The 15,676-nt window shown below is 41.3% G+C and overlaps 1 protein-coding gene across 1 annotated transcript; it reads right to left on the bottom strand.

The window, feature by feature from the left end:
* Nucleotides 1-9,658: 9,658 nt before the first annotated feature.
* LOC130357425 (zinc finger MYM-type protein 1-like) lies at nucleotides 9,659-12,304 on the bottom strand. The gene is made up of 2 exons (XM_056560118.1): nucleotides 11,977-12,304; nucleotides 9,659-11,919 (listed from the first exon to the last, which is right to left on the bottom strand). Exons 1-2 carry the CDS (start codon nucleotides 12,302-12,304, stop codon nucleotides 9,659-9,661), a joined length of 2,589 nt encoding a protein of 862 aa, XP_056416093.1.
* Nucleotides 12,305-15,676: the final 3,372 nt, after the last annotated feature.

Below are 15,676 nucleotides of genomic sequence, written 5' to 3'. Positions count from 1 at the left end.
ACACCAAGGCACCACACACAAACCCGCCTGTGGTGGGTGCAGTTAAAAGTTAATTTTCATTTTGCAAGATTGTGCTATATCTCATAAATGGCTGAACAGATTTGGGTAAGGTGCTACATCTTATAAATGGCTAAACAGATTGTGGTAAGTTATGCATCATTTTACTCGGGATCACCTACACTAACCACCAGGTTTGTTGGGTTAATTTATCCGTCAGTTTAACCAATCTCAAGTAAGTGCTAAATTATGAGGGATAGATGATTGAGGTCAGAGCATCTCCAAAGTGAAAGGGGAATCAGCAACAGGGTTATTGGTGCCCACAGCTCATTGATGCATCTAAGAAACAAAGGCTAGCCTATCTGGTCAGATCCCATGGAAAACAAATTGGTGATGGAACATGCATTACAGCTTGTAAGTATGGTGCTGCTGACCACAAATCAGTCAGAGTGCCCATGCCATACACACGCTTCTCAATAACAAGGCTAATGCCACATGCTGGTTACCCTTGTACTCATTCTGCGCACAAAGTACTGATGCCACACACATCTCATTCACATGTTGGATTCATGCCACATATATTCCACTCACATGCTGGACTGATGGCACACATATGTCACTTACATATTGTTTTCATAAAGCGTGTCACTCACATACTATATACAAGCCACATACAACACTGATCACATATTGAACTCATGCCACACATGCTGCTGAAATATTGAACACATGGCACTAACATATTAGATGCACAATATGTCACACAGTTCACACATCAATCACATTTCACTCAAGATACAAAAGCATATACCATTAAAATATATTTTTATCTTGAATGGTTTCCCATTAAAGGGTTACTCCGCTCCCCAGCGTCCGGAACATTGAGTTCCTGAACGCTGTGTGCGGGCTTCCATGTCCACGACTCGCCCCCTCGTGACGTCATGACCTGCCCCCTCAATGAAAGTCTATGGGAAGGGGGCTCGATGGCCGTCACACCCCCTCGCATAGACTTGCATTGAGGGGGCGGGACAAGACGGCACATGACGGAGCGTGATGTCACGAGGGGGCGGGCGTGAACACGGAAGCCCGCACACAGAGTTCAGGAACTAAATGTTCTGGACGCTGGGGAGCGGAGTAACCCTTTAATGTATCTGTACTAGTCCTTACTACTTACTATTGCATAGTTCTTTAACCTCAGTTACTACTTTATTATTTCATAAATCATGGACATCTTTGTAGATAATTCTGCAATTCCATGAGAACTATAACCAGAATCATTTTCTTAGTAAGAAGCCCTGCTGTGAAGTTACAGGGTAGCATTTTGTACTGAAGATTACCCATGTTGTCTGCAATGCACGCTTATCTGCAATCCTAATTAATATAACAAATATTTTTTCACCCATCGGTACGCACTAAAGGATTCAATAATGTGTTCTATCTGCACAACAAGAATCTTGCCTCTAACTTCATTTGTCTTTTGCATTTAGCACAGTGTCTAGTTTGATAATATGTAGCACATCTGTTGCTGCAATCCAAGGTGACTCCCTGAGGAGCCACCTTTTTAATGGCGTACAATACTATCATATGCAAATGTAATTATACATAGGCTTCCATGATTGAGACAGCGGTACATGTTTTGCATGTTCACTGGTGCATTGAAAAAAATCCTTGTCATATTTTTTATGCTAGCCTCAATAAGTTATAATATAACTAAATCAAAATGAGAAAGATTATTCCCTCTTTAGCTGAGTGATTTTCAATTGGAAGCTTTAAAAACTGGACCCGGCAGTAGAAAACATTCATCAGAATTGCACACAAAAGCCAAATTAAGACGCCATTGAACTGCAGGCAGTGTGGCAGAAATGCCAGCTTTATGTTTTTCTTTCAGCCAAATAATCTCTGTCTTAAAGGGGTACTCCGGTCCTGAGACATCTTATCCCCTATCCAAAGGATAGGGGATAAGATGTCTCACCGCGGGGGTCCCGTCCCTGGGGACCCCCTGCAATCTTGTATTCGCCACCCACCTGTTTGAGCTGCACGCCGCGGCGTGCAGCTCAAACAAGTGGGTGGCGAATACAAGATTGCGGGGGTCCCCAGCGGCAGGACCCCCACGGTGAGACATCTTATCCCCTATCCTTTGGATAGGGGATAAGATGTCTCAGGACCGGAGTACCCCTTTTAGTCTTTTATCCATGTGGTTCTGGTTTGCGTAACATTGGATATTTTATTTACTTTCCATAAAAAATTTAGGCTAGGTTTCCACACAACTTATTTTGGTGGTTTGTAGTGTTTTTTGCCTAAAAACAAACACAGAAAACTTTTTGTGGGGTATTTTCAAAAGCAAAAGAAGTATAATTTTTATGTTTTTTCCCCGTAACAAATCTCTTCTGTCCCTCTTAACTGTCTTTTGATAACCTTCTTCTATGACTGAACACAGTTAGCCTCTCTCCAATAATCTCATTTTTATCTCAGCAGCTTGTTGCTCATATGTCTCCTCCTCGCTATTTATTCTTTTAAGTCTTCTGAACTGTCCATAAGGGAGACCAGATTTTACGTGCTGGGGGTGTGAACTTCTTTAATGTAATAAAGAATTTTTTTCAATTGACTTCCTGTAGCTACTAGTTTCCAACACATTATTTCTCACTGAGATTTTCACATCTCAGAAATCAAGTTCTCCAAATCCGAATTGTGATTTAAATAACATAATTTACGTATATTCTTCACGAATAATAATTTGACTTACAAGATGACTTTTACGATTGTGTGTATGAACTTACTATGAGACAATATTATACTGTAACCAACCAACATTTAGATTGTTTCTTTTGTCTGAAAAGGTCACAGTTTACATTTTAGAAGCAATATTGTACTCAGGCACATTGCGGAAGATTTATGAAAACCTGTCCAGAGGGAAAAGTTGCTGAGTTGCCCATAGCAACCAATCAGATCGCTTCTTTCATTTTTTAAAATGCCTCTAAAAAATGAAAGACGCGATCTGATTGGTTGCTATGGGCAACTCAGCAACTTTTCCTCTGGACAGGTTTTGATCAATCTCCCCGCATAGTGTAAGTAGCTGTCCCTGAAAGGCTCCAGTGCCACAGAAGAAGTCTCCAATGTTATTGTAAATGCCACATGATGTAGGGGGGGGGGGGGGGGGGGTGACCCAAGATTGCTGTAAATTGGGACCTGTATTTTTCTGACAGTTTGACAACAGTGGTTTGGGATAAAAAATATAAAAACTCACTAGGACATATTACTATTACAGTTCTTTGACTAGAAAACAAATTAACATGCATTCTCATGATCAATTCATTTGTTCTTCAGTATAAAATCAATGTTGCACTATGTGCAAAGGAGCAAAGGTGAATGTATTTTTACAAAAATGACAGGTTGTCTTCACATAACAAATATTTTATCAGCAATTCATAGTGGAAGGAATATCATTCAGTTGAAAAACTTTTAGTCAGCAAAGGCAGAGAAATATCTGCTATACATGTGCAACCACATAGAGTGAGGTTGTGACAATATGTATAATACAAGCCTTTTACTATTCTCCCCGTGCTGAGAAAATGCTCAATATAACAAACACGCTTCTTATTATGGGGAACTATTGGCAAAAGATGACTTATTACCCTGGATGAAAAGCAACATAAAAAATAAAATGTGGAAACACAATATTATTTTATGCATTATGTATGCCCAGCCTGTGGATTTTTCTGACGAGACGCTAACCAAATGTATTGATCAGAGCAACGACCTTAGCTAATATATTAACATTCACAGTGCACTGAAGTAAGAAATCAATGCCTCATATTGACATTATATTGATCTTGTCAAAACATCCAGTGGTGTCTACTGAATCTTGAGCAATGGATTTTTTTAGACTGTAAATGTCCCTTTAGCAGCTGGAATTACGATATTATTCTGTAATGTGAGTTATATAGATCTTTTCCCATAATGAACTAAACGTTCAAAGTCCCGTTAAATTTATTTTAACTACTAGTAATACTGTACTGTACATACATTTTTGATGGGAGCTGAGTTCTAATTGTGTTGCTAATTTATTTGTCTATCCCTTCATGCTGTGTAAAAGAAAATGTATTTCATTTACTATGTGTATATACTGGTATTTGTATATACTGGTACATTTGCAGCCAGGTCTGGTTTTAGACTGTGTAGCCTAGGGCAAAATTGAAAGTAGGATCCACTGGTCGTGTGCCCAAATATAATAGCTGAGCGAGCTTTTCAAAAGTCAGTGGTGGACTTGTGGGAGTTGTAGTAGCCAGCGGACATGACAGCAGGCAGTGGTGAACTGGTGGATGTTGTAGTAGCCAGCAGATAGCAGGTAGTGGTGGACTGTGGGAGTTGTAGAAGCCAGCAGACAACAGGCAGTGGTGGACTTGGGGGAGTTATAGTAGCCAGCAGACAGCAGGCAGTGGTGGACTGGTGGGAGTTGTAGTAGCTAGCAGACAGGACAGCAGACAGTGGTGGACTACAGTGGTGGACTGGTGGGAGTTGTAGTAGTGAGTGGACAGCAGGCAGTGGTGGACTGGTAGGAGTTGTAGCAGCCAGTGTACAGGACAACAGGAAGTGGTAGGCTGGTGGAAGTTGTAGTAGCCAGCAGACAGGACAGCAGGCAGTGGTGGACTTGTGGAAGTTGTAGTTACCAGTGAACAGGACAGAAGGCAGTGGTGGTCTGGTGGAAATTTTAGCAGGTAATCTAATCAGTGGCATCTGGCACAGGAGTTTTGAATTTCTCCCCGATCCATGCCTGATTTACTCACAAATGTGAGTTTTTCCATGTTGCTGACAGATAGTCTTGTTCGCTTAGGGGCGACACCACCTGCCATGTTGAACATTCTTTCTGATGCTACACATACTTTTAATGTGTATGTTAAACCCAGGTAGGAATGCTGTGTTTGATTAAACCCAGAAGATATAGGTAACAAGGCCTAAGATGCCTCTTCCATGTTCACTCTCAATGTTTTAACTGTGTATTTATGTTAAGATACAGGTAAGCCCATTGCTTTGCTTAACTTGCGTTGTATTGTTATGTGATAGTTTTATGGGCTCATTCACAATGCAGTGCGTAGGGTTTTATCAGCCTCTTAAACCCACTCCTATGCTGTCTACTGACTGGCCTGGGAACTGTATGCCACCTAATGCAAGCAATGATTGGCTTACCTGGGGTCATGTGATCTTGCTGCTAGCTGTAAGGTATGCGGGGCTACCCTGACATCATTTCAGTGTTAGGCTGGGTTCACACTACGTTTTGTCCCATACGGGAGCGCATACGGCAGGGGGGAGCTAAAAGCTCGCGCTCCCGTATGTCACCGTATGCGCTCCCGTATGTCATTCATTTCAATGAGCCGACCGGAGTGAAACGTTCGGTCCGGTCGGCTCATTTTTGCGCCGTATGCGCTTTTACAACCGGACCTAAAACTGTGGTCAACCACGGTTTTAGGTCCGGTTGTAAAAGCGCATACGGCGCAAAAATGAGCCGACCGGACCGAACGTTTCACTTCGGTCGGCTCATTGAAATGAATGACATACGGGAGCGCATACGGTCACATACGGGAGCGCGAGCTTTTAGCTCCCCCCTGCCGTATGCGCTCCCGTATGGGACAAAACGTAGTGTGAACCCAGCCTTACTTCCTCATCCTATAATTCATTCAGGCACCAAAACTCCATGTGTTCCTCATCCCTTCTCCAATAATCTCACAGTCGCCATTGCCAGACTTAGCTTGCTCATCTCTACCCATGATCATTATGTCGCTCTTCCTAAAATGTGCTGCATCTCGCCTAATGTAAGTAAATGGGGTTGTGTTGCAAACTGCAAGTGTGTGTGACTGCGACCTGACAAACATGATAATTCCATCCAGTATGGATTTCTAGCAGCAGCAATTTCAGGAAGTGCAACACAGTGATCTTTCACCACACAACCCATGTCGCAGGCAGTGTCAATGTACCTGTAGCCTCATAGTGTCACCTTTTGTTCTTTATACAGTAGTAGTGCCCGCACACACTAAAATAGGTTTCTTCTTAGGGCTGCCTATCTGTAAAAGTGGCCATTTTATTCCTCACATAGTAATAGTTTGCCTTGCAATGCATCATACTGTAATAATGTCACTTTACTGTGTAACAATGCCTCCTCTGTGCCTCTTACACCATTAGTATGCCCCTTCCACCTTCCACCTCATTTTGCCTATATTCACACTACTGTATTGTTGACATCTTGAGCATTATGCACTTTATACCAAAAACAGATTGGAGAATCATCAGAGTTACACAGGACATCCACAACCAGAAAGACATGGGATCTCTGTTCTCATGATCTTGGGGGTTCCAGTTGCTTATCCCTCCCAGAACAATAGGGTGGGGCAGTAAAAAAATCCAACACGCCCGCCCCTGCTTTCAAATTCCATTGTCTGTCAGTGGCGTGTCAAAAGGTTGTCTGAAGCCATTGAAGACAGCAGGTTTGGTTGACTATAGTATAAGGTGTGTGGGCACCTTAAGCCCTACTGCTGTCTATTACGCATTGCCTATTTATCATTGTAGGACTAATAAATCGTTCCTTCCTGCTTCATTTCCCAGGTAATAGAAAGACACTTTTTTTTTTTTAGCATACCGGGACATCAAGGAGGAAATGCTTTGGACTTCCACTGGTGCTGCTTTATGTAATAATCTCACACTCCATAACCCTATATCTGCTCTTCATTGGATGGAAAGTTTCTATGGCAATTGGGTCGGTGTCCCATTGTTTTCTTCTAATATAATGCATGTAAAAAGGTCTGGAAATGAGACAAATCTTATTTTATTCTTGTGACTGTTCAAAATGGGAAATTTGTACATGAAACTGAAGCCTTTATATTCCTTTTATTTACAGAAAGGCTGTCCATATAGTAAATATACCCTTGTTAACCCTCTGAGAATTCAGTACCAAAGCCAGCATTATGTCTTAAAAAAATAGATGCATGTAAATGCTGGCTTCAAAAATCCCAAGGAAGGCTTTACCTACAATAGTCTTTTTAGCATACTGTGAATGCAGAGATGTCAGCTATATTGTGATAGCGCTGAATTTAACCTGAGGAATAAATGTTAATATTCTTCGCATTCACATTTATGTACGGCCATTTGATCCAAGGGGAATTACTCACATGTTCACACACTGCAGAGAAATATTGCAGCAAGGAACACTTGGCATACAATAATACAGATGTAATATATCTCCTCAAGTGCCACTGTGGTTTGGGATGTGTGAAGAAGGCTAATTGCACGCTTAAAATGAGGATGATTAAATACACAAGTGCTCTAAAACAGAAGGATGAGAGCGGCCCCAGCGTTCTTCATTTCTGTGTGTGCAATCATCCAATAAGCACTCTTCACTGCACGGTAATTGACAAGTTAAAACACTGCATTAAAGAACCGGTGTGGCAGAAGGGGAATTGGATTAAATGTCCTTCACACATACACTTCCATAGAATTCACTTTAAACTGCAAATGATTCTAGATGGATTTTAAAATTGTTTGATAAGAAGTCGAATAAAGCTTCAGATAATACACAAGCAGATGCTGCTGCACATCTCGGTGGCTGTTCATCTATCTTTATACCATCTTTCATCAATCAGCATTTCTTCTGACTGCAAGATATGACAGCAATTTAACATATGACATTTTCCCTTTTCCTACATTTATTTTTCTGCTACTCATGCATTTTGGAACACTTCAAGCTACTGCTGAAGAAAACTGTATCAGTCATTCCTGTAGAATGTTACTGTATAAGAAATAAGCTTTTTATGTAGGAAAATTATGTTTATATACTTAATGAAAACCTCCATTATAGGCCAAATGCACTTTAGAGTTCTAATCCCTTTGACATTTTATATAGATGGGCATTTGATGTATATCTCATGTACATTTGGAGCCGGGACCACTACATACATGGTGAGTGCCGGCTGCTAACTGCAGTGGACACCCATCATTAGTGGCCTGGATTGAAAATAACTCTAGCAGTTTAATCCCCTAGATGCCACGGTCTATAGCAATGGTGGTAAGATGCATGGTGTCCAATGGTGGTAAGATACATGGTGTCCATGGTGTCCAATGGTGGTAAGATGCATGGTGTCCATGGTGTCCAATGGTGGTAAGATGCATGGTGTCCATGGTGTCCAATGGTGGTAAGATGCATGGTGTCCATGGTGTCCAATGGTGGTAAGATGCATGGTGTCCATGGTGTCCAATGGTGCTAAGATGCATGGTGTCCATGGTGTCCAATGGTGGTAAGATGCATGGTATATTTTCCCTCTTTTCCTCTCTCCCCCACATAAGGATGCAAATTCAGGGTGCCAAATTCAGCAGTTGAGATGACAGTTGGGGGCTGAAAGAAGAATCTACCAGTGGAACAGATGGATCAGAATACACTGAAATAAATTTGTTTTGCAGTGTATCGTACATAAGATCAAGAAATCCCTTGTTCGTGTGTTTTAACAGTTCAGACATTTTCATACCAATTATGTTTACATTATTTTGTAGTTTAAAATTTTTAATTGATAAATGGAAAAAAGGAGATGTTTTGATTTTTTTGCTGGACATTAACAATAAAATAATTAAAAAATAAAAAATAAATAAATAATTATAGTAATAATTACATCTATCTATATATATATCTACACTGTAAAATTTGTAACATTTTGTTGGACATAAACTGGTTAATGACCAAGGACATGTATACACGTCCTTGTGCCTTTAACTGTGTATGGCGTGGGCTCCCGACTCGAGTCTGCGCCATACCGGCCAGCCCTCAGCTGATTCTTGTAGCTTAGGGCCAGTGTTAATAGCCAACATGCGGCGATCGCCATGGGAAGCTGACAGCGTCGTCTAAAGCAGTGGTTTCAAAAGGTGAAAATATGTCCGCGGATACCCCTCAAGCGTAAGTGTACTTGGAATTTACCCAGACAAAATAAGTCATAAACGTACTCAATTTCATAATGGCATGTGCTTACCTTTGTAATGCGATACTAATGCGATACTTAATCCCCTTGTGCCATTATCGGATAATGGCAAAAGAAAATCAGAGGGAAGGAAGAATAATGGCACAAGGGGATTAAGATGGAGGGGGGGAATAATGGCACAAGAGGATTAAAATGGAGGGGGGGGGAGGAGATAATGATTACCCCCCTCCATCTTAATCCCCTTGTGCCATTATTCCCCCCTCCCTCTGATCCCCTTTTGCCATTATCGCTCCTCCATCTTAATCCCCCTTTGCCATAACCCCCCCCATCTTAATCTCCTTGTGCCCTTATCCCCCCCCCCTCCGATCCCCCTGGGGCAATAAATGAGATACATATACCAGTGGCGTTGCTAGGGCTGGTGTCACCCGGTGCGGTAGAAAATGGTGTCACCCCAACTCCATCCCCCCGAAGCAATGGTTTTTTAAGCCATATAACAAGAAATATGTTGAAAGAAATCAAAGTTAAATCTTTAAAAAAAATAATGTTTATTTAAAATTCAATCTTTACTAAATAAATAAATAAAACATTTTTGCAACACTAAATTTAACAGGAGGAAAAAAATATAAAATTAAATAACACAAAATTTAACAGGAACAAATAATAAATAAATAATACCAAATTAAAAAAGAACAAATAAAAGTGCACTTAAATCAGAATTTAGCTTTTCTGGCTTTCAAAGCCGCAAAACTGTTAATAACTTCATCAAAATCAATGGTTTGCACTAATTCGCTTTCAACTGACAAAAGTGCAAGATCGGAAAGCCTAGACTGTCCCACTGTAGATCTTAGGTAATTTTTGATAAGTTTAAGCTTTGAAAAGCTCCTCTCGCACGAAGCCACAGATACACAGATTGTGAGAAATAATTTCAGACAAAGTGAGAGGTGTGGGAGAGATTCAATAAAATCCCATTCCGCTATAAAGGTCAAAACTTGTAAAGCTGTCCAATCTGTGACTTCTTCTAGGTCCAACTTTGCTGCTGTAAGGTGTCTTCTCAACCTTGGTATCTCCAGTACCAGCTCACTCTCTGATACCTCATCATAGAAATTGGTCAGTTTTGGAATAGACACCTTTAATTCTTCTTCAGTAGCAGATATGAGACTCTTTGCTTGAACAGCCTCAAACATGCCTGCCACTTCCATGATGGCCCTTAATCTGGTCTGGAGTTCCGAATGAAAGCGATCAATGCACTCAAGCATCGCCCTCTTATTTTCTTCTTGGAGACTTATGCTTCCAGAATCTCTTGCCAGTTCCCCTGCCATCCTCTTCTTGAACCTGGCTCTTCTCTCTACTGCAATTCCATGTTCATCAGCTTTTAAAAGTGCCTTCTGAATTGCATTTTCGACTAGGTGACTGCGCTCTTCACACAGAAAAAGTCTTAGTGTCTCAAGCTTTGTCACCACTTTATCGAGACTTAAGCCCTTAGTCTGCAAGTACTGCTGTGCATCATCAACCTCCCTCAGTACATCAGACCAGAAGTGCAGGTAGCAAAGAAAAGTAAAGTCACAGACCGCAGGTAGAAGACCTTGTGCTGCTCCTCTTGTGTCCAGATTTTCACACGGTTCACAAAGTGCTTCAAGTACCAATACAAACATGTCAAATTTTTCTTTTACTGGCTTAACTGCAGCATGATGAGCACTCCAGCGTGTTGTGGACAGTCTTTTTACTGACACTCCAGTATGCTCAATTAACACATCCCATCGATGGGTGGAAGCAGCAAAAAAAGTAAACATTGTCTGCAGAGTTCCAAAAAAGGTCACACAAGATGCATTTTCAGCAAAAGAGTGCTGACCACACAAATTAAGGGAATGGTCCACACATCCATTAAAAATAGCCTTCCTGTTTTTTTCCTTCAGAATGGATTGTACACCTCCATGGATTCCAGCCATAGTAGCAGCATTATCATAACCCTGAGAGCGGCACATCATTATGTCTAGGCCATCACTTTCAAGTTTTTTAAGAATGTCCGAACTGAGGTCAGCAGCTTTTTTCCCTTTTAAAGGGAAAAATCCTAAAAATACTTCTTTCACCTCAACTTTCCTGTTGGTCATGTGTACATATCTGATCACTTCAGACATCTGATCAGTATGTGAAACATCAGGTGTGCTGTCAAACATGATTCCAAAGTACAATGCAGACTTTATGTCCGTTACAATCTTCTCCTTCAAATGATTTGCCAGGACACTTATAAACTCATTCTGAGTTTGTGGCGAAAGATAGGAGACAGACACATTAAGGTGACAGGTGTGCTGCTTTAACCTAATTAGGTGTTCTTTCAGTACTGGATCATACTTGGAAAGCATCTCAACCATCTCAAGAAAGTTCCCTTTATTCAATGAAGACTCATCTTCCTTGTGGCCACGAAATGCCAGATTCTGCTTGGCAAGAAACAATGTTATGTCAAGCAATCTGTGCAAAATGTCCCTCCACTTTTTCTTATCGGTCTCCATCATAGAAATAGTTTGGGCATCAATGGTTTCTTGCAGCCGCAGTCCTGCTGCCAAAGTTTTCCACTTTTCTAAGCAGTGTAAGTGCTCTTCGGATGTCTCATGATGATATACTTTTGGGCTCAGTTTCCACCACTTCTGAAACCCAGTGACAAATTTAGATGTTGTATCTGTAGTACAGATTGCAAAGAGTCGGCAGCAAAAGCAGTATAAATTCCTACTGACAGGTGAGTAAACCATCCATGTCCTCAGAATTTTCTCTCCGTTTGGCATGACCTTATAAAACCATCCTTTTGAAAGTTGACGCACTTCTCCCTTTGCAGCAGCTTTTGCATCAGGCCTTTTTGTGACACTAAAAGGACCATCTTTGTTCTGGAAAGAAGCACTTCCTCTTTTCACAATTTCTACCCGAAAATGATCTGGAACCGGTATCTCCCAGAAGGACACATCAGATAAAATTTGCAGATCTTTCTCCTTTACTGCACTCATCTCTTTCATAGTATAAGGACTATGGCTTGAGTCACTTTCAGCACTCTCTTCTGCTTCAGATTCTGTCATTTCCATTCCTTGCTGTTCTGCTTGAAGTTCTTCTATTTCCCCTCCTTGCTCTTGTTCAGATTCTGCCATTTCCACTTCTTGCTCCTCTGGCGAAAGCTTTCGCAAAAAAGCATCAGAAGACTCAGCTTGATCAATTGGCGTGGTGTCTTTTGATGAACCCTGGCCATCATCTGGTCTTTTGACATATTTAAGCATGGATCCAGCAAGAGTTTTGATTGATTCAATTTTTGCCTCCTTTGCTTTCCTTTGCTGGTATCCACTTGGCCTCTTTGACTTATGCACTCCATGTGGCATGGTGGAATATTCCCTTCAGACTTTGCTTTATGAAACTCAATCGGGAAAAAAAGAGGGCACAATGAAAACATATAATTTGTTTCTTGCGCTTATCATATGTTGCTAATTGTATGGATAGACTGGTTTTCCCAGTGTGTAATTTCTCATTAGTTGGATGCCTCTGTATTATATGGCAAACAGGCCATAAAAATACATGTGTCCCATGGTTTAAGCTTTTATGTAAACCACCCACTTTATGGCATCACCATGCAACGTTTGTTGTGGTAAAACTGGAAAGGTCATTGTATACATTTTTGATTGGGTGACTAAAATAATAGATGGCCGAGGTGCAGCAGACATCGCATATCTAGATTTTAGTAAGACTTTTGACACTGTCCCACATAGAAGACTTATCAATAAACTACAGTCATTGAGCTTGGACTCCCATATTGTTGAATGGATTAGATAGTGGTTGAGGGACAGACAACAGAGGGTTGTAGTCAATGGAGAATATTCAGAACAAGGTCTTGTTACCAGTGGGGTACATCAGGGATCGGTACTGGGACCCATTTTGTTTAATATCTTCATAAGTGATATTGTAAAAAGGCCTTGATGCTTTTGGTCTTTTTGCTGATGACACAAAGATATGTAACAGGGTTGATGTTCCTTGAGGGATCCGCCAAATGGAAAAGGATTTAGGAAAACTAGAAGAATGGTTCGAACTCTGCCAACTTAAATTTAATGTGGATAAGTTTCCAAATAATGCAACTTAAGCGTAAAAACCCTCGGGCAGAATATAGAATATTTGAAAGAGTCCTGACCTCAGTATCTGAGGAAAGGGATTTATTTCAGAAGACTTAAAAGGTAGGAAGACAATGTAATAGAGCAGCAGGAAATGCTAGCAGAATGCTTGGATGTTTAGGGAGAGGTATAAGCAGTAGAAAGAAGAAATTGCTTATGGGTGTATAGGGAGAGGTATAAGCAGTAGAAAGAAGAAATTTCTCATGGGTGTATAGGCAGAGGTATAAGCAGTAGAAAAAGAGAAGTGCTCATGGGTATATAGGGAGGGAAGTGCTCATGCCGCTGTACAAAACACTAGTGAGACCTCACTTGGATTATTGTGCGCTGTACAATATATATTTTTAAATCAATAATTAGGTCATTGGTTGATTTTAAATAATTGGGTTTTCTGTGTGATCTACATATTAAAAACACACAATTGTCAAGTAAGGGAAAAGTAAGGGGAATACGTTTTTACCATGTAAAACAACAGCTCCCAGTATGACCTAAGCAGTGCTAAGGTTATGCTGTGAGTTGTTGTTTTATCCATCATCACTGCAGACTCCAGCTCTGATAGGACATAGTGAGGATAATACACCATGTTATCAGTGATTACAGGTGACATCTTCTCTATAGTGAGGAGAATACACAATGATTTCAGTGACTACAGGTGACGTCTTCTCTATAGTGAGGAGAATACACAATAATATCAGTGATTACAGGTGACGTCTTCTCTATAGTGAGGAGAATACACAATGATATCAGTGATTACAGATGACGTCTTCTCTATAGTGAGGAGAATACACAATGATATCAGTGACTACAGGTGACGTCTTCACTATAGTGAGGAGAATACACAATAATAGCAGTGATTACAGGTGACATCTTCTCTATAGTTTTTCCTTATCTAATTCAGTTAGTACATACCACCGGGACTTGTTCCAGCTAAATTTTTCACTCTGTAGAACCTAGATTGCTCCTCATTGTGTCGGCGGATTCTGAGCCTCTATGTGAAAACAATAATTAATATAACTCAACCAGACACTGTATCCTCTAAATACTGCTACACGCTGTACCCTATGAATATAATACCGCAACATACTATAGCCCACAAAAAAACCTTCCACCATATATATATATATATATATATATATATATATACACACACACACACACACGCACACCATACAATATACACTATGGTTTCTGAATGCAAAACAACCTATGCCCCACAAATAAATTATACACTAGTGCTCCCATATATTATATATTGTGCCTTGTGCCCTCCATGGTCACCCACCCCCATCCCAATCATCCTTAACCCCCCAATCACCCTCTCGTGTCAACTTCATCATCACCCTCCAACCCTCACAATACTGTGCCTCCTCATGTCAGCCTCATCATCATGATTGGGATTGTAGTTTAGCAAAAGCTGGAGGCTCCTTGTTGGGGAACACACTGACATTTTCTTCTCATTTCAGATATGTGTATGCTGAGGATAACTATGGTTTTGGTGGACTACGTTGATAACTAGCGTTTTTTATTCCAGAGCAATTGTTTTATCTTCCCCTGTGCCCAGGCTGCAAAGTATACAAAACAAACTTGGACTCACCTGCCTACGCTCCCCCATTGCTCCAATATCGCCGTCCCGTTCTCCGGTCCCTGTCTCTACCTCTTCCTGTGGGTCATGACTCACGCTGTGCTCAGCGTATCACCGGCCACAGCAATGTCCTGCTGCAGCCGGTGATACGCTGAGCACAGCGTGAGTCATGACCCGCAGGAAGAGGTAGAGACAGGGACCAGAGAACGGGACGGCGATATTGGAGCAATGGGGGAGCGTAGGCAGGTGAGTCCAAGTTTGTTTTGTATACTTTTGCAGCCCGGGCACCAGGGACGAGCACAGACATTTTGGGGGGCAGAGGCTGAACAGAAAAAAAAGGGCACATCTCATAATAATTTATATAAATGCCCATATAACAGTGGTGTCCAAACTGTGGCCCTCCAGATGTTTCAAAACTACAACTCCCAGCATGCCCGGACTGCCGTTGTCTGTCTGGGCATGCTGAAAGTTGTAGTTTAGCAACAGCTGGAGACACACTGTTTGGGAAACACTGACCTATACTACATAGTCCAACATGCTGGGAGTTGTGGTTTTACAACAGCTGGAGGCCCCCTGGTTGGGAAACACTTACCATTACTATATACTACTATATAGTCCAACATACTGGGAGTTGTAGTTTTACAACAGCTGGAGTCTGGACACCCCTGCCATATAATGATCACAGACAACTCAGCATTGCCCAGGGAACTTGTAGGAGAGATATCCAAAGGGCCGCAGGGGCTCAAGCCCCCTTTCTAGTCAACCTGTGCCCGTCCCAGCTGAGCACAGGGGAGATGAAAGAATTACTCCGGAGTATTCCTTTAAATGAAATGTTAATAAGGGCTGTGGGAGTGTTTTTTTGTAATAAAATGTATTTTTCTGTGTGTTGTGTGTGTGTTTTTTTTTTTTTTTACTTTTCCGGCTAGCCCAAAAACCAGCTAGCGCTAATCCTCCAATTATTACCCAGGTACCCACTGCCCCAGGGGTGCTGGGAAAAGCCGGTACCAACAGGC

This window comes from Hyla sarda, chromosome 2 (genome assembly GCF_029499605.1).
Source record: "Hyla sarda isolate aHylSar1 chromosome 2, aHylSar1.hap1, whole genome shotgun sequence".
Classification (NCBI taxonomy): domain Eukaryota; kingdom Metazoa; phylum Chordata; class Amphibia; order Anura; family Hylidae; genus Hyla; species Hyla sarda.
Note: the sequence above shows the minus strand (reverse complement) of the source record. Positions and strands in the feature narration are given on the sequence as shown.

What these genes read in the sequence shown, in the direction of transcription:
- LOC130357425 (XM_056560118.1), bottom strand. Translation starts at nt 12,304, where the DNA reads ATGCCACATGGAGTGCATAAGTCAAAGAGGCCAAGTGGATACCAGCAA. An exon ending in AGCAGAAGAGAGTGCTGAAA is followed by an intron (nt 11,920 to 11,976) that starts GTGACTCAAGCC and finishes TAAAGGAGAAAG; the next exon opens with ATCTGCAAATTTTATCTGAT.